Genomic DNA, 27279 nt, shown 5'->3' with positions numbered 1-27279 from the left:
GCTTTTTCTGTCTGGAGAAAACAATCCACCGAACTTCTAAGGAGACATGAAACTTTTAACTAAGAATCTCTACTGGAAAACAATTTATGACTATGATTCTGATTTTTTGGAGAGAATAGTCCATCACCCCATTCTGGCAAGAGAGCAATACAGTAATTCCTCCTCAACCTGGAGTCCTCCTTAAGCAAGATCAAGTACATGTGCTTTTCATTCTGAATGCCACTTAGGAAATCGGGCATTCCTGTTCCCTGTGTGTGGAGCATGGGACCTACTCGTCAGGGATAATTAGAAAGAGTGAACTGGGGATTGGAAATAAAACAGGGAAGCAGAGCAGATGGCAGAGGATGAGGCTCGGGTCCCCTGAAGGCTCGGGAAACTGTCAGGAAGTGGAAAGGTAGGAACCCTGCTCCTCGTGAAGGTCTGTGGAGAAGGTGGGCACCAGGGATGCTCACAAAGGCTAGCTGGAGGCAGGGCCCGGGAGGCAGGAACTAACAATCTGGAAATAATAAACTCAGAAGCATTTTGAGGATTTTGAGAGATGAGTCAGAGGAACAATAAAAAAAGGCGCTTAATATTCCTGCTATCTGCAACGAGACAAAATGAATTTATAAGTGTTGCACTGGAATGCAGGGGGAGGGTTTTAGAAACACTGCATGGGAGATGGGGGCTGGACGTGAGCAGTAAGAGCCTCCGTGGTGTCCCACTCCAGACGTGGCAAACAGCACCAGGGTTTTCTCTCCCGCTTCTCGTCCTCTCTCTTTGGTCTCTGTAGGTTTCCCTAATGTGAAAAGTACCTGCCCTCGCTCCTCCAACCCTATTCTCCCACAAGGTCTCAAGCTCCCCTGCTTTGACCTCGTTCTGCTCTCCAGGAATTGAAAGGGATTCCTAGGTCTGCTTCTTACCCAGGGCAGGAGGCCGTCTCCAGAAAGCCATCTTTCCTTGGGCATTAACTCCAAAGTGCTCTCAACGGCTCCATCCCCTGACTTTGTCTGGAAGCCAAGAGGCTGCTGGATGTCATCACCTCCTGCATTTTCTGAGCGCCTTCCCCATGCTAATAGCTGTGGGGCCCTGTCACTCTGGTGGGGCACCAGCGTTTTATTGGCACAATGCATCATCGTGACAAGGTGTTTGGATGATGTATCGCTGAAACGATGAAGCCATCAAAGAATAAGTCCAAGATCAGATTAAATTTAATTACAGGATGAAAGAATTCTCATCTGTCATTCGGGTGATGAATTAACTGAAGCTAAGGAATAGGAGCTTCTCCGAAGAGAAGGGAGAGGAAGAATGAAATGTATTGACAGAAGGACAAACAGAAGAGAGACCTCTGATATGTCCCTGGCGCCCAGCGAATCACACAGGTCCTCCTGGGGAGAGCCTGACACCCCTCTCCATGATACACACCTCCTGGAACGTCCCCCCACAGCTAGGAACTGTTTCACTCAGCGCTCCTCGAATGTCCCAGGACCGCCTGCTTGTGCTGACAAGGCATGGGTTGCTGAGAAGCTGTGGTCCTTGGCGTGGGGAGGAACCCGCGTCAGAACTGTGGCTGGTACGTGGTTCCGTGAACACTCCCAGTTAGGTTAGGCCTCAAATTTGGGGGCAGATTAACTACGAAGGGGTTCAAGGGAAGTTTGGAGGATGGCAGAACTTCTCTAGATCTTGATTGCAGTGGGGTTAACTTGACGGTGTGTGTTTGTTAAAACTTGCAAAACTCTATTAACAAGAATGAATTTACCTTAAAAATGAAAAAAAAAAAACCCAATTATATAAAAGCTGAAATAGTATGATAAATTAAAAATAGAATTAGGTTGGGGGCACCTGGGTGGCTCAGTTGGTTAAGCGTCTGCCTTTGGCTTGGGTCATGATCCTGGGGTCCTGGGATGGGGCCCCAAGTCAGGCTTCCGCTCAGCGGGGAGTCCGCTTCTCCCTCTCCCCTCTGCTTATGCTCTCTCTCTCTCTCAAATAAATAAGTAAAATCTTAAAAAAAAAAAAAAGAATTAGGTTGGGAGAGTAGGCATAGTCTGGGGCAGATGCAGACACCTGACCACTACCTGTAAGTCTAACATGAAGCCTTGCCCCTAATAGGTGCTCAATCGATGGTATTGATTGAAAAAGGAAAACACTCAGAGACAATGCAGATTCCCAGGCCCCGTCTTCAGGTAGGTCTGGGGTTGGACTCAGGGATCCGCCAGTACTTGTCATGCATGGCCGGGGGCTCACGGTTCTGGGGACCACACCCGAGATGCTGGGTGGTGAGCCCCGGCCCCGCATCCTGGCACCCAGGGCTCTCAACACTCGGACCCTACTGGCTGGCCTGAGCCACTTGGCTCTGCCAACTGTGTCACTGTCCCTCCAACACGCTGTTCGCTGCCACCCCCACGACCTCCACGCCTTCGCTCTTACGTCTTGCCCAGCGCTGTGTCCATGCTTGCTTCAAGTCCTTCCACCAGGCCTTGCTGTGGGCTAGCGAACATATGGGGGCTCCAGCGAGGGACATACGCTCCCCACAATGCACCAGATGTCACAGCCCAGAATTCACGTCCAGGAGTCACGGGACTTTCATTTAAAAAGTGTCATGGCACTACTTGCATCTCATTGTCTGCACTGGGGGAGGGTTGCTCCCCACCTGAGAGGATGGAACGCGTTACTAAAACCAGAACGCCACGGACCGCTCCAGCTCGGAGACCCGCCTGCCGCTCCCCCAGTGGGGTGGGGGAGCCTTGGCTCTCCTGAGACAAGACCCCCGTTCTAAATGAGCTCAAGCTGGCCTCAAAGGCTGTTGCTGCATCTCTGACTTCCTATTTTTAAATAAAACTTAGGCTCGAAAAAGAAAAGGGTACGTGTCTCATCCAAATTAGTAACCAGGCAAGGGCAAGGCTGGTCACTGGCTCGCCGATAGACACTTGCGAGCGAGCGGGCTCAACGCAGGGTGAGGAACCGTTTCCATTTTGTTGACAAACGCATGTTGCAAGACAGGAAATTACCCTCCTCGGTGCTTATTTTATCTCCGTTTAATTGCTGTTTGATAATAAATTACAACAGAGAGTCCATTAATTAAGCTAACAATGTCCGTGGAACACCAACTCCTTCTTCTGGGAGTTGCCTTGTTAACGGGAGCTTTGATTCAGTCTCTGTTTGCCCACAGCACTTTCCGAAGCGGTTCAGAAAGATGCCAAGGCACGTGACTGGGGTGGGGTGGGGTGGGGGGGCTCACTCCTAGCACGGAGGGAATGGCTCTGGAAGGGGGGAGGGAACAGCCTAGCAGCTGCAGAGAGGTACCAAGGGTGCCTTCTTAATTCAGAACATGTGGTAGAATAGAAAACAACATTAGACTTACTTAAAAAAAAATCAGCTGATGGGAAACAACCAGGGCCCACTCATAGGTATTCATCCCAGAGTTGGCGGGGAGCAGTGAGCCGCCTACTTTGGTTTGCCATTCCATCATCAACTAAATGGCAGGAGCATTCATCTGGAAAAGCTCTGCACGCAGGTGGACCCGGTGAAAGATGAATTCATTATTTCCCACCAAAGGCGCTGGTCGTCGGCTGTGTAAGCCACGGAGGAGAGAAGAGCCTGCTGGCTGGCTCCGGTGTGGACAGGGAGCTGACAGGTGGCCATCTGCAGGCTGGATCTGTTTAGCAGGTGACCGGTGGGACTCTGAGGCAGGGGACACCAGACCAGTGAAGGCTCTGGACAGAAGGGTGAGGAAGGTCAAGTTCACAGGGGTCTGTCACGGAGCTGGGAGCTTCACAAGGGCGCTAGTGGGCGTTCTGAGTGGCCGGGGCAAAAGGAAAGGGCAGAGGGCCCTGGGGGAGATGTCACAGGACCACAGAAGGCAGATGGAGCCACTTCAATGTGCTGGTCCTTAGATTCAGCTGAGAATATCCCAAGTGGCTTAGAAAACCTTCCCCAGAATCACCCAGGTAAAAAGCCACTGCTTGGAGCCATATGGGGAAGCCCTCAGATGTCCGAGAGTCATTCTTTAGACCAGCTTTGTTCCCTTTCGCATTCCCAAGGTCAGCTTCACAGGCCAGGTTTTGATTATGAGGATATCTAAATACGCTGGTGTCTATGACGCCACGGTTACTAAGTACTTAGTTCAAATGTTACCTATTCAGAGCACTGGACACAGAAACCTGGGAGTTAAGTATAAGCCCCTCCTCGTATCTCCCCGAACAATGATCACAGACCGTGTGCTGGAAAAGCTGGAAAGTCAGCAGGGGCCGAAGGCCAGGATGTCTCCTCAGCCTCCAACCCTCTCTGCACTCCTCCAGGAGTTCAAACTAAGCCTGATCTAAGCATATCATCCTCCCCGTGGTTCTCTAGTGTCAAGTCCCAAACCTCTCAGGCCAGCATCCTGGCATCATCTGGGAACTTGCTGGAAATGCGAAATCTCAGCTCCCACCCCAGGCCCCGATTCAGAAGCTCTGGGCCTGGGGCCCAGAAGGTGGTGCTTTCACAAGCCTTCCAGGGCATTCGGCTACACACTGAAGGCAAGGACCAGTGCCTTGGGGCCTGACTGCCTTATCAGGCCTTGGGAGATCCGCCTCTCCATCCCCTTCTGCCTTATCTCTTGGCCGGTCCTTCCCTCTTGCATTGGGCACCAGCCAAACTGGGCCACCTTCTGTCGACTGACACTCCAGCTATCTTGCTCTTTCCACACTTACTATGCTGTAGATTTTCCTGCCTCTTTACTTGTCTCTTTCCTCAAGTGCAAACCATCTGAGAGCAGGGACTATATCTTGTCCGTTGCCACATATACTCATGACCAGCGTCTGAAGCAAGTGATCAAGACAGAACTCGCTGAGTGAATGAATAAATGAATAAAGACACTCTGGGGGCACCTGGGTGGCTCAGTCAGTTAAGCGTCTGCTTTTGGCTCAGGTCATGATCCCACGATCCTGGGATCGAGCCCTGAGTCGGGCTCCCTGCTCAGCGGGGAGCCTGCTTCTCACTCTCCTCCTTGCTTGTGCTCTCTCTCACTCTCTCTCTCAAATAAATAAATAAAATCTTCAAAAAAAAAAAAAAAAAAAAAGACACTCCCTGGATTCTTTAGACCCTACTGCCTTTAGTGCAAATGCCCCACTTCCCTGTGGAGACCCATCAGGAAGTGGAGCAGGTCTAGGCTTCCCCATCCTTCTCCTGCTCCCCAAGGGCACTTTTGGCCAATTGTGGGTTGTAGGGTCCGGTAAATCATCTTGAAGTACATGGGTTGGGTTTGAATTTAAAGCGCTTTGGTCATGCTGGAGGGCCTGAATTCTAGTCTGCTTTGCTCACCAGCACTGGCCCCCCCGTGCCTCAGTTTCTCCATGCTGTGGGTCTACCTCCCAGAGGGGCTGCAGGGACCAAAGGAGCACAGGATTTGACCCCTTCCACAGTACCTATTATCCACCTCAGAGGACCTGTCACACACTGAAGGGAGGCTGAGGGCCTGGACCCTCAGAACCACCTGCTGTGATAGTAGAGAATGCAATTCTCTTTCTAGGTATTGGCTTCGTGGGAAGCAAAACTACCACAACTAAGAAAACCCACGAGCCTTTATGAATGCACGTGTGTGTGTACTCGTGACCGATGAGTGTGGATTTGCCACTGAATGTGTGTGTTCACAGAACATGAGCAAGACCAAGGGTGCTTATGGGGCATTTTGTCCAGTGTCTTCCTCTTACAGATGAGCCAGCTGAGACCCAGAGAGAGAACTGGTAAGTCTGGCTTAGGGTCACCTGTCTGGTGCTCCTCTGGGATTGAATTATAAAGGTTTTTCCCAGCTGTAGCCGGCCTTTTATTACTATGAGTTGACACAAAAAAATGTTTTAAATTTTTTATGAATGTCACATCTAATGACATTTTTGGATATGTGTTCTCCCAATCGTAGAGACTTTCGGCTAAGGTCTTTATGCGCATGTACACACGCACGCACCTTGGGTTAGCACGAAGTTGCCAAAGGAAATTCATTTACCAGGCTCGGTTTTTACTTTGTTGGTTGGTCGTTCTGCCCTTTTTGGGTTATCTTGTGCATTCTCCCGAGAGACCGGAGAACACGTGTGTTCTCTGAAATGTCACTGCAAGCACGCTCCTCCTACAGAGTCAGCCCTGGGCTCTTGTGCCGGTGCTTACAGACCCGGTCATACTTCCTACCCACCTGCTGGCGACCTTTCAGGATGAGCGTGTCGAGCATGTTCTCATGAGGAAATCGGCTATTTCTTCAGGCATATTTGATTATAACTGCAATGTATGCACATGTACACTCGCCTATTTGCAAATGACTCCGCAATTTATTCACATTCTCTATTCAGTATGCAATGTGCCCATTGGTCCCCTTAATATCTGTGCCAATGCAAACACTCATGAATCTTTCCCCAAGTGTTATATGGAAACAACCAGAAAGCCCCCCACCTTCTTAACATTTCAGAACACGTAACAGCTACAAATAAGGGACAGCAGACGTCACTGCAAGTCCCACGAATCCCTGGTGCTTTTACTCTCTTCCTGGTCAGAGATGGGCTCCTACCTGGGGCCCCCAGCCATGGCACGGGTACAGTATTGCTGTGTGGTTCTCCAGTGGCCCCTGGTCCAAGCAGACGTCTTTCGCCTTGTTGTTTCGAAGCTGTGGAAATAGGCAAGATACCCCCATCAGAGCTCATGGGCTGGAACTTCTGCTACCCAACCCTTGTCCCACCATGCCTTGGCCCCAGCTTCTCGATGCAAAGGCCACATGACCCCCCCGCCATGTAAGGACCAAGGCTCAAATTTGTGAGGTGATCATTTTCGCAAGAAAGACCAAGTCCTTCAATGGATGGTGTGGGCACCAGCCCTCTGCCTGGGACACCTCCAGCCTCTGCTTACACACAGCTACCCCAGCACAAAAGAGGGGCTCAGGGAATGTTTGGACATAGGTACACACTAGTTACCCACTGGTTATCCAAAGTGGGCCTCGACACCAACGTGGGTTTTAATCACCCCGGGAATCATAGGTCAGCTTCTGAAGTCTAATGACTTACGTTATATGTCAATTACATCTCAATAAAGCTGGAGGAGAAAAAATAAAGAAAGCTGCTCGGAAGAAAAATTCTAAAGAAAGTGGTGGAGTACTGTTTTTAACCCAAGTTTCCAAAAATTTGTGCAGAGGGGTAGAAGTGATGAATCAGACATGTTTCACAACGAGTCCCAAGCAAGTGATCTCCAAGGAACTGTAAAGCCACCTTAGGAGCCCCGCACCATATTTTAGTTCTTTCTTAGATGTTTTGAGGAAATGCTCATTGTTAATGCTTTCAATGATGCAAAGGATAAATTACATGGAAAAATTCAAACAACTTTTGAGTCAAAAAGTAATTCAGGCAAGTTAAGATGTTGAAAGCAATGAAATCTTAGAAATACCTCTACCAATGTACTTTGCTTATATTTCCTTTTTATGTCTGTACAACAGCAACATGATAAAATGTGCCTAATGAAGCCCAATGAAGCTTTTAAAATAAGTATAAAATAAAAATTACAGGTAATAAAAAATATTGTGTTAAGAGGTGAAGAAACACATCTTGCTTTTATGAATTTACAACTAATAATAAATTGGAATGTTTCATGTTTAGCAATTATTTCCCTTTTTGAGAATTATCTGTTTATTTCCCCACTGGGATCTCAAGTGGTTTTACTGTAGATTTATAAGAGCTCTTTATATATTAAGGACATTGTTTTTATGGCATATTCGTTCCATATAATGATTTCAGAATGCCAGGCTTTTAAATTTTGTTTCTAATGTTTATGCAAATAGATCTATTATTCAGGAACTTAATATTTATGGAGGGCCTGCTACATGCCCGGGACTGTGCTAAGTTTAAGGAACGCAGAGATAAACAAAACAGTCCCTGCCCTGAAATAGTCCATGGTCTGGAGAGTTAGACAAAAGGAGAGCTAGTACGATACTGAGTTTGCCAGGACAGCAAGGAGAGCATCCTCACCCCATCTGCAGGTTCAGACACTAAGAAGAGGGACTTGTAAGCCAAGGGTAAGTGGAAATATTGCTGGAAATGTTCTAGTTTTTATCCAGGTAGTTTTTTGCTTTATATTATTATTATTATGCTACACATGTATGCTTTATGCATATGTGTATTGTCTTTCACATAAGTAACAGTAAAAGAAAAAAAGATGAATAAAACCAAACTAGGGGTCTTCAGGCCACAAGGACAATATGAGTCAACCATGGAATGTAAGCAAAAGGTTTGGGGGTGAATGTTTTTGTGCACACCGAGTTGCTTTTACATGTGGAAAAGCGATTATCTCATACATGGGAGAGTCAAGATATCAAGTATCCACATTTTATTTTATTTTATTATTTTAATATTTTTTATTATTTTAATAGAGTCCAGCTAATAGAGGTAAATAAACATTTAAAAATCAAGGGAAACAAAAAACAAATGATCCAGTTAAAAAATGGGTAGAAGACACAAATAGACATTTTTCCAAAGAAGACATCCAGATGGCCAACAGACACATGAAAAGATGCTCAGTATCACTCATCATCAGGGAACTACAAATCAAAGCTATGAGATATCACCTCATACCCATCAGAATGGCTAAAATTAATAACACAAGAAACAACAAGTGTTAGTGAAGATGCAGAGGAAGGGGAGCCCTCCTGCATTGCTGGTGGGCATGCAAACTGGTGCAGCCACCCTGGAGAACAGTCTGGAGGTTCCTCAAAAAGTTAAAAAATAGAACTACCCTATGACCCAGCAATTGCACTACTAGGTATTTACCCAAAGACACAAAAATACAGATTCAAAGGGGTACATGCACCCCGATGTTTATAGCAGCATCATCAGCAATAACCACACTGTGGGAGCAGTCCAAGTGTCCATCGACTGATGAATGGATAAAGAAGATGTGGTATTTACTCAGCCATCAAAAAGAACAAAATCTTGCCATTTGCAAAGACACGGATGGGAGCTTGAGTGTATTATGTTAAGTGAAATAAGTCAGTCAGAGAAAGAAAAATACCATATGATTTCACTCATCTGTGGAATTTAAGAAACAAAACAGATGAACATAGGGGAGGGGGAAAAGAGAGAGGGAGATTTAACGTTAGAGATTTAACGATAAGAGATTTAACGATAGAGAACAAACTGAGGGTTGATGGGGGGAGGTAGGTGGGGGATGGGTTAGATGGTGATGGGTATTAAGGAGGGCACTTGTTATGATGAGCACTGGGTGTTGTATGTAAGTGATGAATCACTGAATTCTATTCCTGAAACCAATATTGCACTGTATGTTAACTAACTAGAATTTAAATAAAAACTCGAAGAAAAAAAATCAAGGGAAAATGACTTCCTATCTAAGTGGGTGTAGGCACCATCACTGTTGTGTGAGGCAGAAACACTGGGACTGACACCTGCTCAAAGGTTCCTGCCTAGCTTTGCCACTGTGCTGGGGTCTGCGTGTGGCACAAAGAACGAGTAGCATTATAAGCATTAAAATATAATTGTCTGAAGAATCATAAATTTTGTCACTGAAATGAATTTAACTGAAAAGCTATTCTGAAAGGTATGAAATGTAAATAAAGTAAAATAATGTTTGCATCTAAAATCCCAGTTAATGTTAACAAAGACTGAGAAGTCGATGAAGCAGTCAGGAAAAAGTGTGTTAATGTTCTCGTATTAATACCACTTGACCCTTCATTATGGAGACTCAGAGATGAATTTTTTAAAAAAAATCCCTGCTGGATCGTAGGGTAGATCTATTTTTAGTTTTTTGAGGAACCTCCAAACTGTCCTCCACAGTGGCTGAACCAGCTTGCATTCCCGCCAACAGCATAAGAGGGCTCCTCAACTTCGCCAACACCTGTTGTTTCTTGTGTTGTTGATTTTAGCCATTCTGATGGGTGTGAGGTGATAGCTCATTGTAGTTTTGATCTGTATTTCCCTGATGATGACTGATGGTGAGCATCTTTGCATTACTAGGTATTTACCGAATGAATACAAAAATACAAATTCAAAGGGATACATGCACCCTGATATTTATAGCAGTATTATCTAAATAGCCAAATTATGGAAACAGCCCAAGTGTCCATTGACTGATGAATGGATCAAGAAGATGTGGTATATATACAATGAAATATTATTCATCCACAAAAAGGAATGAAATCTTGCCATTTGCAATGATGTGTATGGAGCTAGAGAGTATAATGCTGAGCAAAATCAGTCAGTCAGAGAAAGACAAATACCAGATGATTTCACTCATATGTGGAATTTAAGAAACAAAACAAATGAGCATAGAGGAAAAAAACAGAGAGAGGCAAACCAAGAAACAGACTATAGAGAACAAACTGATGGTTACTGGAGGAGAGAGGGGTGGGGGGAGGGGTGAAATAGGTGACTGGGGTTAAGGACCATTTGTCATGATGAACACCCGGGATTGTATGGAAGTGCTGAATCACTAAATTGTGCACCTGAAACTAATATTACATTGTATGCTAACTGCGATTTAAATAAAAACCTAACAAAAAAACATCAGAGGTTACCATAATGCAATTAAGAACAAGACATACACAATTCACATGACTAGAAAGATTTTTTAAAGCCAAAAAACAAGCAAGCTAAAAACTTGGGAAAGAGCAAGGAACATTAAACCCAGAAATATTCATTGGCCTGGGGAAAGACTCTCAAACAGAATTGTACATGAAAAACGAAGGATATAAATTGCAAATATAGTACGATATTCACTCTGCCTTCCTTTTTCCCACTGCTCGGGGGCCTGGTGTGGTGAAAAGAACCAGTAGGAGTGAGTGTTAGAAATAAAGTTGTCCAAATGATGGCAAATTTTGTTACCAAACTGAATTTGACTAGTTTGATTTCTTTCATTTAATGTTGTAGTCCATATGAAATCTATTTTAGCATATGGAACTCAGCAAGCAGAGAAGGAGTAATAGAAGCGAATGCCCTAAAATGTTAACATGGATCATATCTGGGAATTGGGATTTGGAATAAGTTTTGTTTCATCTTTTTATTATCTATAGAGTGTGTGCATTGAATTTATTACTTAAAAAAGAGAGAGAGATTTGCAAAAACAAAAGTCTTCTCCCCTCCAAAAATCAGACCGTGATCTCTATATTGACTCCATGGCCACCCCATTGTTCAGCTCCAGAGACGTCATTTACGCTGTCCTTCATGTGAATGGCAGGCCCTGGAGCTGTTCAGTGCACAGCCTGTGGAACTGTGCCCTTGCCATGTTCTTGAATTTTCCCATTTTTATTCTTTGATTTTTAATACTATTTTTTCTAATTATAATATTATCATATAAACATCAGCAATAATTGGGAAAGCATAACAAAGTACCACCAGAAAGACTGCCTGTCTCACTGCCAGAGGTAACTACAACTATCAACTCCACTTCCCCATTGCTATTTTCCTACTTGCTTCCAATTTAAAATAGTAGCCAATCCAATTTTATAATCCTTTTTTTTTTTTTAAGAGAGAGAGAGTGTGTGCATGTATGTGCTCGCACGGGGGGGGGGGGGGGCAGAGGGAGAGGGTGAGAAAGAATCTCATGCAGGTTCCAAGCCCAGTGCAGAGCCCTAAACAGGGCTTGATCTCACAACCCTGAGATCATGACCTGAGCAGAAATCAAGAGTTGGATGCTCAACTGACTAAACCACCCAGGGTTTTTGCTTCTTAAGAATTATATCAGGGCCGCCTGGGTGGCTCAGTCAGTTAAGCTTCTGCATTCGGCTCAGGTCATGATCCAGGGGTCCTGGGATCAAGCCCTGCATCAGGCTCCCTGCTTAGCGGGGAGCCTGCTTCTCCCTCTCCCTCTGCCTGCCACTCCCCCTGCTTGTGCTCTCTCTCTCTTTTTCTGTCAAATAAATAAATAAATAAAATCTTAAAAAAAATTATATCAACATTTTTCTCAAGTCATTAAAGTTTTGTACACATCTTTTGAAATGGCTGCAAAATACTTCAAACTATTAATACGGTATATTTAACTAACCTTCAAGTTAGATTCAAAATTTTTGGTCCAAAAAAAAAAAAAAAGTCACTGAGATGAACAATTACTCTCAAATCTTTGTCCTCATTTCATATTATTTGCTTGGGATAAGAGTGGAGATGAAAGTGTGACTATCATTAAGCCTTTTAATACATGTGGTTCAAATTGCTTTTTAAAAATCTTGTTTCAATTTACACTCTCACCAGAGGATTTGTGGTTTTTCATATAACCAAGATCTTGCTGGCAGAGTGCCAACATATATTCCAAAAGTGAATCTTTGCTTATTTGGTAGAAGAAAAAAAACCCTACCTCAAGTATTTTACGACATATTTTAATTTCTTTGATGATGAAATCCATGAAAATTTTTCATGTGTTTTCCAACGATTTGTGTTTCCTCTCGTACTTTATTTTTCTTTGGGTATGTTTTATTTTCTTATTTAAATTAATTATTAAAATTTAAATCAATTCACAGAGCTCATGATATATTAATTGCATTATCCATTCATCTACACTATTTATGGCATACATACTTCTAGTTTGACATACTGTTTCTCTATTCAGTTGATGTATAGATTATTTTAATATTTATAAGCTGAGATCCATTATTCATTTCCTTTGCATTTTCTTCCAGGGCTTTCATTCTTAGAAAGCTCTGGCCCTTTCAGAGATCAGATGCACACGCATTTCCGTATGGTTCTATTATGGTTTCTTTTCTTTCATTTAACTCTATAGTTCATCTGAAATACACTTCAGGATATGGTGAGCTGTAAGAATTCAAATTGTTTTCTCCTCCACAGAGCTAGGCAATTCCCCCAATTGTCTTACGAATAATCCATTCACTGCCTGTTATTTCTCGAGGACTCCTTTTGTTTGATCTTACTTTGATAACCCAAAAACTCCCAGACCATGCTTTTGTTTGGAACAAGAAAAGACAAAGCAATTTGGACCTGTTAGTAGTCACTGCTGGGTACCAGCTACTGTTCTAAATCTTCCCCACAGACCTGTGCAGTGGATTCAGCCTTCACAGGTCCCTAATCTTCACACGTCCCTAATCATTATATAGACTGCCCTCATGCAAGACACATGCTTCCCGTTCCAGATTCCGGCTCAGGAGGGACACCTCGCCCACACCCCCCATGGTTTAACTGGCAGCTGATTTACTTCCTATAAAAGGCATCAGGCACAAAGTAGGAAAATACATAGTTATAAAAAAAGGAAACACTCTAAGTCTTAGAGAGCCTTCTTAGCTTCAGGCTGGTTGTCATAGGGCAGCCGCAGGCAGGCCTGGGAAGAAGCCCAAATGCTGCAGCTAGTGGGGTGTCTCCACTGGGTCCAGCACAGCTGTCTGCCTGTGCCCTGGCCTGACTCTATGCCAACGATTCCTCATCTAAACACACAATGCAAGGAAGCAACAAGGCTTATGTACAACCATGTTCTCAGCAGGGGTGCTGATGATATTTTAAAAATGGAAACAACATAAATGTCTATATTTTCAAGCAAAACACAGCATACACAAAGGTAGCATTATATATAATCATTGTTAATGTTGCAGAAATGACACAGGAAAATATTCTTTGTAGAGCATTAATATTTCAAATTATTATGCATGTGGATACCATGGCTTTAGTAATACATAGATATAGATATGTTTATAAAAAGCATGTACATGTGAATATTAAAAAATGTGCACACACACATGCAGAGAGTAAAGACCATACATCAAACTGTACATATTATCTAGAAAATCAGAATGCCTACATCCAAGGCTGGCTTCATGACTTACAGGCTGAGACCTTAGGTAATTTATTTACTTCATCTAAGTTTCAGCTTCCTTTTTTTTTTTTTTAATTTTATTATGTTATGTTAGTCACCATACAATACATCATTTGTTTTTGATGTGGTGATCCACGATCCATTGTTTTCGTATAACACCCAGTGCTCCATGCAGTATGTGCCCTCCTTAATACCCATCACCGGGCTAACCAATCCCCCCTCCCCCCTAAAACCCTGTTTCTCAGAGTCCATAGTCTCTCATGGTTCATCTCTCCCTCCAATTCCCCCCCCATTTTTCCCTTCCTTCTCCTAATGTCCTCCATGCTATTCCTTATGTTCCACAAATAAGTGAAACCATATGATAATTGACTTTCTCTGCTTGACTTATTTCACTTAGCATAATCTCCTCCAGTCCCTTCCATGTTGATGTAAAAGTTGGGTATTCACCCTTTCTGATGGCTGAGTAATATTCCATTGTATATATGGACCACATCTTCTTTATCCATTCATCTGTTGAAGGGCATCTTGGCTCTTTCCACAGTTTGGCTATTGCGGACATTGCTGCTATGAACATTGGGGTGCATATGGCCCTTCTTTTCACTACGTCTGTGTCTTTGGGGTAAATACCCAGGAGTGCAATTGCTGGGTCATAGGGTAGCTCTATTTTTAAATTTTTGAGGAACCTCCACACTGTTTTCCAAAGTGGCTGTACCAACTTGCATTCCCACCAACAGTGTAAGAGGGCTCCCCTTTCTGCACAACCTCTCCAACATTTGTTGTTTCTTTCCCTGTCCATTTTTGCCATTCTAACTGGTGTAAGGTGGTATCTCAATGTGGTTTTGATTTGGATTTCCCTGATGGCTAATGATGAACATTTTTTCATGTGTCTGTTAGCCATTTGTATGTCTTCTTCAGAGAAGTGTCTTTTCATATCTTCTGCCCACTTTTTGACTTGATTATTTGTTTTTTGGGTGTTGAGTTTGAGAAGTTCTTTATAGATCTTGGATACCAGCCCTTTATCTGTAGTGTCATTTGCAAATATCTTCTCCCATTCTGTGGGTTGCCTCTTTGTTTTGTTGACTGTTTCCTTTGCTGTGCAGAAGCTTTTTATCTTGACGAAGTCCCAAAAGTTCATTTTTGCTTTTGTTTCACTAGCTTTTGGAGATGTATCTTGAAAGAAGTTGCTGTGGGCGATGTCAAAGAGGTTACTGCCTATGTTCTCCTCTAGGATTTTGATGGATTCCTGTCTCACATTGAGGTCTTTCATCCACTTTGAGTTTATCTTTGTGAATGGTGTTAGAGAATGGCCGAGTTTCATTCTTCTGCATGTGGCTGTCCAATTTTCCCAGCACCTTTTATTGAAGAGACTGTCTTTTTTCCATTGCATGTTTTTTCCTGCTTTGTCAAAGATTATTTGACAATAGAGTTGAGGGTCCATATCTGGGTTCTCTATTCTGTTCCATTGGTCTGTATGTCTGTTTTTGTGCCAGTACCATGCTGTCTTGGTGATCACAGCTTTGTAATATAGCTTGAAATCGGGCAATGTGATGCCCCCAGCTTTGTTTTTCTTTTTCAACATTTCCTTGGTGATTCGGGGTCTTTTCTGATTCCATACAAATTTTAAGATTGTTTGTTCCAGCACTTTGAAAAATGTCATTGGAGTTTTGATTGGGATGGCATTGAAGGTATAGATTGCTCTGGGTAGCATAGACATTTTAACAATGTTTATTCTTCCGATCCATGAACATGGAATATTTTTCCATCTTTCTGTGTCTTCTTCAATTTCTTTCATGAGTGTTCTGTAGTTCCTAGAGTATAGATCCTTTACCTCTTTGGTTAGGTTTATTCCGAGGTATATCTTATGGTTTTTGGTGCTATTGTAAATGGAATCGTTTCTCTAATTTCTCTTTCTACAGTTGCATTGTTAATGTATAAGAAAGCAACTGATTTCTGTGCATTGATTTTGTATCCTGCCACATTACTGAATTGCTGTATGAGTTCTAGTAATTTGGGGGGTGGAGTCTTTTGGGTTTTCCATATAAAGTATCATGTCATCTGTGAAAAGAGAGAGTTTGACTACTTCTTTGCCAATTTGAATACCTTTTATTTCTTTTTGTTGTCTGATTGCTGTTGCTAGGACTTCTAATACTCTGTTGAACAATAGCGGTGAGAGTGGGCATCCTTGATGTGTTCCTGATCTTAAGGGAAAGGCTCTCAGCTTTTCTCCATTGAGGATGATATTCGCTGTGGGTTTTTCATAGATGGATTTTATGAATTTGAGGAATGTTCCCTCTATCCCTATACTCTGAAGAGTTTTAATCAGGAAAGGATGTTGTATTTTGTCAAACTTTTTCTGCATCAACTGAGAGGACCATATGGTTCTTCTCCCTCCTCTTATTAATGTGTTCTATCACATTGATTGATTTGTGAATGTTGAACCACCCTTGCATCCCGGGGATAAATCCCACTTGGTCGTGGTGGATGATCCTTTCAATGTATTGTTGGATCCTATTAGCTAGGATTTTGTTGAGGATTTTGGAATCCATATTCATCAGGGATATTGGTCTGAAATTCTCCTTTTTGATGGGGTCTTTGCCTGGTTTGGGGATTAAGGTAATCCTGGCCTCATAGAATGAGTTTGGAAGTTTTCCTTCTGTTTCTATTTTTTGAAACAGCTTCAGTAGAATAGGCATTATTTCTTCTTTGAATGTTTGGTAGAATTCCCCAGGGAATCCATCAAGCCCTGGACTCTTGTTTTTTGGGAGGTTTTTGATCACTGCTTCAATCTCGTTACTGGTTATTGGCCTATTCAGGTTGTCAATTTCTTCCTGTTTCAGTCCTGGCAGCTTATGGGTTTCCAGGAAGGCCTCCATTTCATCCAGATTGCTCAGTGTATTGGCATATAGTTGTTGATAATAATTTCTAATAATTGTTTCTATTTCCTTGGTGTTAGTCGTGATCTCTCCCCTTTCATTCATAATTTTATTAATTTGGGTCCTTTCTCTTTTCTTTTGGATAAGTCTGGGCAGTGGTTTATCGATCTTATCAATTCTTTCAAAGAACCAACTTCTAGTTTCGTTGATCTGATCTACTGTGTTTCTGGTTTCTAATTCATTGATTTCTGCTCTAATTTTAATTATTTCTCTTCTAATGTGTGGCTTAGGCATTGTTTGTTGCTTTTTCTCTAGTTCTTTAAGGTGTAGAGTTAGTTGGTGAATTCGGGCTTTTTCTATTTTTTTGAGTGAGGCTTGGATGGCTATGTATTTCCCCCTTAGGACCGCCTTTGTAGTATCCCATAGGTTTTGGACCAATGTGTTTTCGTTCTCATTGATTTCCATGAATTGTTTAAGTTCTTCTTTCATTTCCTGGTTGACCCAAACATTCTTGAGCAGAGTGGTCTTTAGCTTCCAAGTGTTTGCATTTCTGCCAAATTTTTTCTTGTGATTGAGTTCCAGTTTTAAAGCACTGTGGTCTGAGAATATGCAGGGAATAATCTCAATCTTTTGATATTGGTTGAGACCTGATTTGTGGCCCAGTATGTGGTCTATTCTGGAGAAAGTTCCATGTGCGCTCGAGAAGAATGAGTATTCTGTCGTTTTAGGGTGGAATGTTCTGTAAATATCTATGAGGTCCAACTGGTCCAATGGATCATTCAAAGCTTTTGTTTCCTTGTTGATTTTCTGCTTAGATGATCTGTCCATTGCTGAGAGTGGAGTATTGAGGTCTCCTACAATTAACGTATTGTTATCAAAATGACTCTTTATTTTGGTTAACAGTTGGTTTATGTAGATGGCTGCTCCCATGTTGGGGGCATAGATATTTACAATTGTTAGATCCTCTTGTTGGATAGACCCTTTGAGAATGATAGAGTGTCCTTCTGTGTCTCTAATTACAGACTTTAGTTTAAAATCTAATTTGTCTGATAAAAGAATTGCTACCCCAGCTTTCTTTTGAAGTCTGCTGGCATGGAAGATGGATCTCCATCCCTTCACTTTCAGTCTGGATGTATCTTTAGGTTCAAAATGAGTCTCTTGTAGGCAGCATATGGATGGGTCCTGTCTTTTTATCCAATCTGCAACCCTGTGCCGTTTTATGGGAGCGTTTAGGCCGTTCACGCTGAGAGTGATTATTGAAAGATATGAATTAATTGTCATCACGTTGCCTGTGAAGATGTTGTTTTTATAGATTGTCCCTGTAAATTTCTGTTGTAGATCACTCTTGGGGTCTTTCTCCTTTTATAGAACCCCCCTTAATATTTCTTGCAGGGCTGGCTTAGTGGTCACATATTCTTTCAGTTTCTGCCGGTCGTGGAAGCTCTGCATCTCTCCATCCATTCTAAATGAAAGCCTTGCTGGATAAAGTATTCTTGGCTGCATGTTCTTCTCATTTAGTACCCTGAATATGTCTTGCCAGGCCTTTCTGGCTTGCCAGGTCTCTGTGGATAGGTCTGACATTATTCTGATGTTCCTCCCTCTGTACATAAGGAATCTCTTCTCCCTAACTGCCCTTAAGATGGTTTCCTTGGTTCTAAGATTTGCAAGTTTTACTATTACATGCTGTGGTGTTGGCCTGTTTTCCTTGATCTTGGGAGGTGTCCTCTCTGCCTCTAGGATGCGAATGTTTGTTTCATTCCCGAGATTAGGGAAGTTCTCAGCTACGATTTGCTCAAATACATCTTCTAGTCCTCTCTCTCTCTCCACTCCCTCCGGGATTCCAATTATTCTGACATTGGAACGCTTCATGGTGTCACTTATTTCTCTGATTCTATTTTCATGGATTCTGAGTTGTTTTTCCCTGGCCTCCTCTTTTCCCTTTTTATCTATTATATTGTCTTCCAGGTCGCTTATTCGCTCTTCTGCCTCAGTTACCCTAGCTGTTAGATTATCTAGATTGGATTGGATCTCATTGATAGCATTTTTAAGTTCTGCCAATTCACCTTTCATTTCTGCCCTTAGAGACTCTATGTTGCCATTAGTTGATTTCTCCATTTCTAGCCATTGTCTTCACAATTGCTAGCCTGAATTCCATCTCTGACATCTTGGTTATATCTGCATCCATTTGTAAATCTGCTGCATAAGTCATAATCTCTGAGTCTTTTCTATTTTGGGGGCTCCTCCTCCTAGTCATTCTGTTGATGGGTGTTTGAGGGAATGTATAGAGTCCAAGTTATTGACCAGAACCCAAGCAAGATGCACCTGTCTTCTTGGGACCTTAGGGTTGCTGGCCTCTTGTTTTCCCAGCCTGTTTTCTGGGGGAGGGGCCTGCTGCGCTGTTACTCAGGCAACCCTGTTTGGGCGGAGTTGCCCTGCCCCCTGTGGCAGGGGATGGGCTCAGCGGGAATCAGTTTTTGGGGCTTTTGTTCTCTGGCAGCTTTCCGCGTCTCTTCCGTGAGTCAGAGCAGAAGAGACGGTTTCCAACCCTCTGCCTCAAAGCAGAGAGACCGCAGTCTGTTCTTCAGTGAGCTCTCCAGGCCACACTGTCTCTGTTTCTGTCTGTGCTGCTATAAACTGCAGCGTCCTGGGTTGTGCGCCCCTCCGCAGGGCCCCCAGTCCTCGCCTCCAGGTCGGGGCACGTCTCTGCCCTTTGTGCTTCTAAAACCGCCAGCCACTCCCAGTTCACCAGCTCGACCCTGCCGCTCTGGGTTTCCGCCCCGGGGGCTGCCCTAAAAGTCCTTTCCCTGCTGCTACCGGTCTGCGATCTGTGCCCATCCGCAGCATGCGAGGCTGTCACTCACCGGCGGTGTAGGATCGCCACAGCCAGGCACCCTCCCGCTGCCGTTTATCCTCCGATATCTGCCCGCGGAATCAGGGCTCCCAGCTTTGTACCTCGAAACCAACCGCCTGCGATACTCTGTTTGTAGAGATCCAGATCTTCTTACATCTCAGGCTGGTTTCGTGGGTGCTCAGAGTGGTCTGGTAGATATCCAGCTCAATTCCAGGGACCAGTTGAAATAGGGTCCCCTACTCCTCCGCCATCTTCCCCCCCTCCTTAAGTTTCAGCTTCTTGATCAACAAAATGGAAATAATACTTCTACCTCATAAGGAGAGGCTAAAATGAGTTCAAATGTGAAAAGCACTTAGAATAGTGCCTGGCACATCAAAAGCACTCTGCAAGTGTTGACTGCTATTCTTATTATTTTCAAAATTTTCTAAAATGCATATTTATGGCATTTGTAGTAAGAGAAAAGTCAATCTGTTGTAATGTTTAGAGAGGTGATGTCATCTCATCCTAGAAAATCTAAGAGCATCTACCCTTCTGTTGGTGACAAGGGGCTCTGACCCCCAGCACGGAGCAATGGACAGCTCCAGTCACTGCCTGCGTTTTTTTTTTTTTTTAAATATTTTATTTATTTGACAGAGAGAGACACAGTGAGAGAGGGAACACAAGCAGGGGGAGTGGGAAAGGGAGAAGCAGGCTTCCTGCGGAGCAGGGAGCCCGATGTGGGGCTCGATCCCAGGACCCTGGGATCATGACCTGAGCCGAAGGCAGATGCTTAACGACTGAGCCACCCAGGCGCCCCAACTGCCTGTCTTTATGTACAACTTCCTGCTCTATGTCCCACTTACAGGTCCCAGGGAACCTCAAAATCAGAATGTCCCAAGCAGAACTGATCATGTACTCCATACCCTTTTGCAGAACAGGCCACCAGAACCTTTGGTCCACGCCCCCACTGTAACATTTATTATGCTGTCCCCCCACCAGCTGGTGAGAGTCTTGCTTCCAGGTCCTGCACCTCCAAAACCACTCTTGAATGAATGAATGAATGAATGACTCTATTCTCTATTTTCCACTATCAAAGCAGTCCCCAGCCTAATGCATAGCTATCCAAGCTGAGAGCATGTATAGATGGTCTTAATTACCTCCCCGTATGCAATGGTGTTATTGTATCTTCTCATTTCTGGGTACACGTGGTCCAGGTACCACTGGAAATTCTTACACTTTAAACTTTTCCTCAAGGCTCTTCTTTCGGAGACATCGCCTATATCAATTCCCGGATTCTGAAAGTAGAGAGAAGCAAGGGGCGTTTGTGATGGGGGAATCCTGGCCAGAGGAGAGGACAGGTGGCCTTCAAAGAAACCATCAGGGAGAAACCTCAAGTCCTGCACGCTTGCTTAGAAAGTAGGTTTAAGGGGACTCACTTGATCATAGAGCCCCAAGCTAGACCGCTGTCCCGAGTGCAACTCGCAGCCCCCAAAGTCAACTATCCTTGTCACCACACGAAAGGGACCCTGGGACACACAGATATTGACAACCTTCGTACCCAGCTCCGTCTCTCCCGCACATCCTCAGCAACTCTCAGAGCCAATTATTAGAGGAATTATTTGATTAAGACAAGGAAATAAATGCCTATAACCACCTCCTGTCTTTCTGCTCCCTACAAGTGTGATTTCCCCCTTTGTTGGCTCTTTGTGAAGTTCATTATACACAGAAGTGAAAATAATTTTCCATGGCAAAGCTTGTAATGATGTTCTAATGAATAATTCACTCTGCTTTTACAGAAATGAACCTGTAATGGGCTGCCGTGTGCTGACAGGGGAAAATAGAGTAGCTGAAATATGACTCCACAAACTCTGCTACAAGATGGCTGTGGTCCAGGAGGGATGGGGTGCTGTCTCTACAATGGCGGGCAGCCAGGCAGCAACTTGGGGGCCAGGGAGAGTTCACATTATTCCATTAAGATTTCTTCTTTCAACAGCCAAATGGTGATTTTAAAGGAAAATCCCCTTAAATGTAAAACTTTTAAGACCCAAAGGCAAACCTGGACAGTGATATCTTAACTCTTGGTTTTAATGTGCTTAAGCATAACGAAAGAGAATGGCCATTGTCGAAAAGCCCAGGAGGGTACTGTGGCATCAGGGACCAGAGGCTGTCTGGAGAAAGCACTGGGACAGAGCCAGCAGCCTTGAACTCTTATGACTGAGTAACAGTGCCATTGTAGGTCACAACTTCTCACCCACAAGCAGGAATGACAATCCCGATTGTGCTGATGTCCACAGGGCTGTGGGGAGAGTCGAACAAAGATGTGAGTTCGCATCCCTGCCCTGCCATATGCTATGGGTAGGACGTTAAGCAAGTCATGTTTAACTTCCCAGAGCTTCAGTTTGTAAAATTTCCATCTGTAAAATGGACCGCACATAGGTCCAGGTCAAGCTAGCATTTATTGATCCCTTAATATTTGCTATGCTCTGTTCTAAGCCTTATATTTATCTTCATGAGAATGAAGAAGTGCTCAATGTTAACAATCCCTGTTTTACAGATGATGAAACTGAAGCATAGAAAACTCCGTCAGGAGGTTGTTATGGGTGCTAAATGAGATATTGCAAATAAGGAACTTACCAAGCACCAGGGACATAGCAAGGGCTCAGCAAGTGTTACCTATGTTTATATAAATAATCATGTGTAGAATCACTTCTGGCTTAACACCTATGAAGTGTTATACCGCAGTAAGGGACTGTCAGTGCTTTAGAACATTATTTTAATAGCTGTAACGATTTGATAAACATTCTTCACTTTTATCCTCTTCATCTATAATTCTTACACATATTCAACTGTATTTCTGCTGCTCTGGGCTTCAGCCTCCTGAAACGCAGGGGCTGCCAATTCTCAGTGGGAACAATTCCAGGCAACTCTCTCAGGGCATGGCTGAGGGTGCTGGTCAGCCCACTGTGCTGTGGACCTAAGTACCTATAATGAGCATTTCAGGACTCAGAACTTAAACTGAGTACTCTAGTACTTAGATTGGGTACCTTAGTACTTACTACTTAAGCAAGTACTTTAGATTTAGTTTTCCCAATCACCCTAGGAAAGAGGACTTGCTATTATCCCTATTTTTAGGCGAGGAACCTAAGGGACAAAGGCGATAAATGGATTTGTTCAAGACTGCATAACTAGTAAGTGGTAGAGCAGGATTCCAACCAAGCTAGTGTACAGCCACCATGCAATACTCCTGTGGGGCTTCAGTATTCTGGGCAGGATATGGAGGAGACCTGAAGAGTCATGTAAACAGTAGGGGCATATGTCTTGGGGGCAGCTGGAGCTCCAGGGGAGGGCACAAAGTCAGAGCAAATGATGGGGGCCTTTACCAAAACCATTGGTCGAGAATCTCCTGGATACAATGCTTGTTCAGGAGCAGGGCATCCAGATTACTAGAACATGACTGGGATTAACACAACAAGATCCTCTACTCTTTGTAAATGAATTTTGAGCCCTCCACTGTGCCAGTCCCCATGTAAAGTAGGGGTTCTACCACCTGGAGGTCTGTGAAACCCCTCAAAATGCTCTTATAATTTTTGCAAGTGTAAGCATCTTTCTGGGGAGGAACTGTCAACTGATTAAAGGGATCAGTGACCCGTCAAACCCAGGACCACTGGTCCAGGGCGATGGGGAAGGCTGCACCCCTTACCTCTAGTGGCAGGTTCCACGCTATGTACACGTGAGACTTGTAATCATCCATCCAGACCTCCGCAACCCGGAGGGCGTTCCTCTTGGTGTAGAAACCAATGTTGCTGTTGTAAGGCTTCTTCTTCCGCTCGATGTGGGCCACTCGTGAGCAAGGCAGGACCTCCATGCTGCCCCCGCAGAGCCACACCTGGAGGCACAAGGACTTTATCAGCTGGACAGAGAAATTCTTAGAGGCTGCTGCCCCTCCCCAAGGCCCCAAGGCAATGGTCAGGAGACTTATCATGAGTGAGAAATACATTCTAATGTATTTCAGGGTTTGTCTGTGACTGCAGCGTGGATTAACCTAAACTAGATAAAAGGTGTCAAAGAATTTTTATAGATATAATAGTTTAGGATGTTAAAATAGAGCTCTGGGTAACAGAAGCCCATTAACCTAAGGTACCCCTGGTGATGCACGGGTTTTCTTAAGTTCTCAGTAGTGAACAATTGGCACCCATGGAGGTTTTCTTTCCCACCTGCCGAAGCTATGCCTTGCAGACCTAGAACAGAAAATTCAAACTGAAAAACAACCCATCTTTATTCATATCAGCACAAAGTGTACAACGGTCTACTTATGCATTGTTAATAGACTCTATTTTGGAGTCCTAAGAGCACAGATGCCCAGCCTTCTGGAAGCATTTGCCCCAGTGTTATCATGTACAGGCATCCCTTGCTATTGCTGGAATATTCAGGTGGAAGGCTGAAATGGCATTTGCCTTGAGGGATGCCAAAGCCCAAGGAAGTGACACTTGCCAGTCTCTGCATGGGCATGGCAGGCATCCAGGCTCAGAAGGCCTTGCTTGCAGGGGAAAGCTGAACTATCCAATTTCTCTCAGTCCCAGGCAGGAAAAATAAAGCATTTCTGATTGTCAAGGACTACTTTGTGGAAATAAACTTCCTGGTCCTGGTGGGGAGAGAGGACACAGAGAGGTTTCAGGGACCTATGCTACTGTCCTGCCATGAGGATCCTGTATATTCTCCATAAATGAAAGTGTGCTGGTGAGCTGACCTAGTCAGCACAGACAACGTTGCTTGTCCCAACCTGAGATACTTCAAGCCACCTCTACCTTTAGTCTCCAAGATCCCCTCCTCCAGGATACTGGGACCTTCTTGCAAGTTTCCACATGTGTGTGATCTTCTGTTTCTATTTCCCAACTCTGGCTGCACCACAGGGAAATGATACAGATGGAAAATTCTCCCCATAACCATGAATCCTCATCTTCAAGGAGGAGACTGTGAGCTAAGAGATTGGTAGACAGTGGGTGGTCCAGAGTAGTTTGATTTAGGACCTGACAATTAGGTGCCCCCATGGGTTGGCATGGCAGTTGCTGACAGTGGAAGGAAGCCAAGTCAGGGAGGCACATACGGCTAAAGGCCTATGGGGAATAGGGGTAAGAGACCTTACAGGGCAAAACACGGTGGCTGAATTTCCAGGGGTGGGCAATATGCAAAGATACAGAGTTGCACAGGTATGCAGCATTGGGCAGTTTCAAGATTCAGGGAATGAATGGAAAGACATCCCATGTTCATGGATTTGAAGACCTAATATCGTTAAGATGGCAATACTTCCCAAATTGATTTAAAGACTCAACACAATCCCCATCAAAACTCCAAATGGCTTCTTTGTGGAAATTAACAAACTGAACCTAAAATCCATGTGGAAATACAAGGGACTCAAAAAACCTTGAAAAGAATGAAGCTGGAGGACTTCCACTTCTGATCTCAAAACACAAAGCTACTATAATCAAGACAGTGTGGTGCAGGCATAAGGACAGACAATAGGATAGAATCAAGAGTCTAGAAATAAACCCTCACATTTATAACTGACTGACTTTCAACAAGGGTGCCAAGACAATTCAATGGGGGAAAATAGTCTTTTCAACAAACTATGCCAGACAGCATGCCAAGGAAAGAATTTTTACCACCCACCTCACAACATATACAAAAATTAACTTGAAGTGGATCAAAGACCTAAATGTAAGAGCTAAAACTGTAGAACTCTTAGAAGAAAATGTAAGGGCAAATTTTCATGACCTACAATTAGGCAAATGTTCATTAACTGATGAATAGATAAACAAAAATGGTATATCCATACAACGCAATATTATTTAGCAATAAAATAAATAAAACACTGACACATGCTACACTATGGATGAACCCTGAAAACATTATGCTAAGGGAAAGGGGCCAGTCACAAAGGACAGTATATTACATGATCCCATTTATATGAAATGTCCAGTATAAGAAAATCCATAGAGACAGAAAGAAAACTGATGGTTGGGACGCCTGGGTGGCTCAGTCGTTAAGCGTCTGCCTTTGGCTCAGGTCATGATCCCAGGGTCCTGGGATCGAGTCCCGCATCGGGCTCCCTGCTCCTTGGGAGCCTGCTTCTCCCTCTGCCTCTCTCTCTCTCTCTGTCTCTCATGAATAAATAAATAAAATCTTTAAAAAAATAAAAATTAAAAAAAAAAAAGAAAACTGATGGTTGCCTCAGGTTGGAGGAAGGTAGAGTGGCCAGTGCCAGTGGGTATGGGGTTTCCTTTTAGGGTGATAAAAATGTTCTGATATTGATTGAGGTGATCACTGAACAACTCTTTAAATATACTAAAAACACTGAGTTGTATACTTTAAGTGGGTGAATCGTAATGGTATGTGAATAGCTCAACAAAGCTGTGACAAAAATAAATAGGTAGATGGATAGATAATTCCACAGAGAGATAGGGAAAAGAAGATTCAAGGGATAGATTCCAGTTTGGGGAGCTAAGGAGAAGTGATGCAGGCCAAAGCCGAGTTCTGTGAAGACCAGTTTCTGAGCAGGGATCACAGGTGCAGGCGTATGAAGGGCCTTAGCAAAAGCCAGAAACCCAGTCACAAGAATGGAGGTGCCAGGTGGAAACAGAACCCACAGGCAGGCCAACTTGGTGCCAGTCTTCTGTAAGCAGTCCAGACCAAGGTCAGGATAGTCCAAATTATTCCAGATTGTCCTAGGGGCTGCGACTAGGCTCACAAGGGATGTCAGGTGGCCTTCCTTGCTATGGGTGGGCTGAGAGAACAGAGGGGCCAGGTCAGACCCCAAGCTTCTTGAACAAGAGTGGGAAATGGTGTGCCAGGCTGGGAGGCAGGCAGCACAGCACGTCTGTCCTGTGTGACAGGGACACTGACTTCCTGTCCTGGGCTCTGCCATGTGGATACCAGTTGGCACACTCAGTGGACACCAACTCAGAGCCACTTAGCTCTTCCTGTATGGTCTGGGGAGAGGCAAGGGGCTGTCAGACTGTTTAGTGTCTTGATGGTACAGCCCTCTGCTGGACCCAGCAAACCTAGAGTGAATCACCAGGGTTGGACGCTGGCCCAGATGATGGTAACATCATCATAGACCTCTTCTGCCTGCAACACATTCCTGTTACCATCCTGTGCCTGCCTGGCCTTGGTATACACCTCAGCCTGTCACCTCCAGTGACTTAGACTGGTTTTAGGGTCATAAGCATGAACAACCAGCAGCCGCACATCTTGTATGAGACCGAAAATGACATCACTGAAACACTCACTGCAAGGTACTCTGGAACTATCAGACAGAAGAGGTGATTCAAAGTGAAAGAAAGAGAGAGAGAGAGAGAGAGAGAGAGAGAGAGAGAGAGAGAGAGAGATGGAAGAAAAAAGGAAAGTTTCCCTTTCCTTTTGGGGCAACCAGGACAGGTGCAGTGGCCTTGCGTAGGGGGAGCCTGGAGTGGTGGGCTGTGTTCAAGATGCCTGCAACAATCCCTCCCTGGATTCGATGCGGGACTCGATCCCAGGACCCTGGGATCATGACCTGAGCCAAAGGCAGACGCTTAACGACTGAGCCACCCAGGAAGGGAAAGGAAAGGAAAGGAAGAAAAGAAAGGAGTGAGGGAGGGAAGGAGGGAGGGGAGGGGAGGGAGGGAGGAAGGAAGAACAGAGAAGAAGGAGGAGACACATAAATACCTGGTAGGTGTGGGAAGCAAACCAAGCGCAGTCCCTTGGGCCCTGAGGGACAGCCCCAGCCCTGGAGTAGGTCCTGGGAGCTCCCCTCTGCTCTACCCTTCCCCCATCCTCCACTTCTGCAAACCC

General features: G+C 44.2%; 1 protein-coding gene across 3 annotated transcripts in view; it reads right to left on the bottom strand.

Moving 5' to 3' along the window:
• Positions 1-27279, bottom strand: part of GALNT17 (polypeptide N-acetylgalactosaminyltransferase 17) — a 439664-nt gene that overhangs the window by 21584 nt on the left and 390801 nt on the right. For all 3 annotated transcript variants that reach the window (XM_036074023.2, XM_036074021.2, XM_036074022.2), the window contains 3 exons: positions 23153-23338; positions 20610-20747; positions 6512-6607 (listed from right to left, as the gene is read on the bottom strand). In XM_036074023.2, the coding sequence (XP_035929916.1) occupies positions 6512-6607; positions 20610-20747; positions 23153-23338 (420 nt within the window). The remainder of the gene's footprint in view (positions 1-6511; positions 6608-20609; positions 20748-23152; positions 23339-27279) is intronic.

This window comes from Halichoerus grypus, chromosome 6 (assembly GCF_964656455.1).
Source record: "Halichoerus grypus chromosome 6, mHalGry1.hap1.1, whole genome shotgun sequence".
Taxonomy (NCBI): domain Eukaryota; kingdom Metazoa; phylum Chordata; class Mammalia; order Carnivora; family Phocidae; genus Halichoerus; species Halichoerus grypus.
Note: the sequence above shows the minus strand (reverse complement) of the source record. Positions and strands in the feature narration are given on the sequence as shown.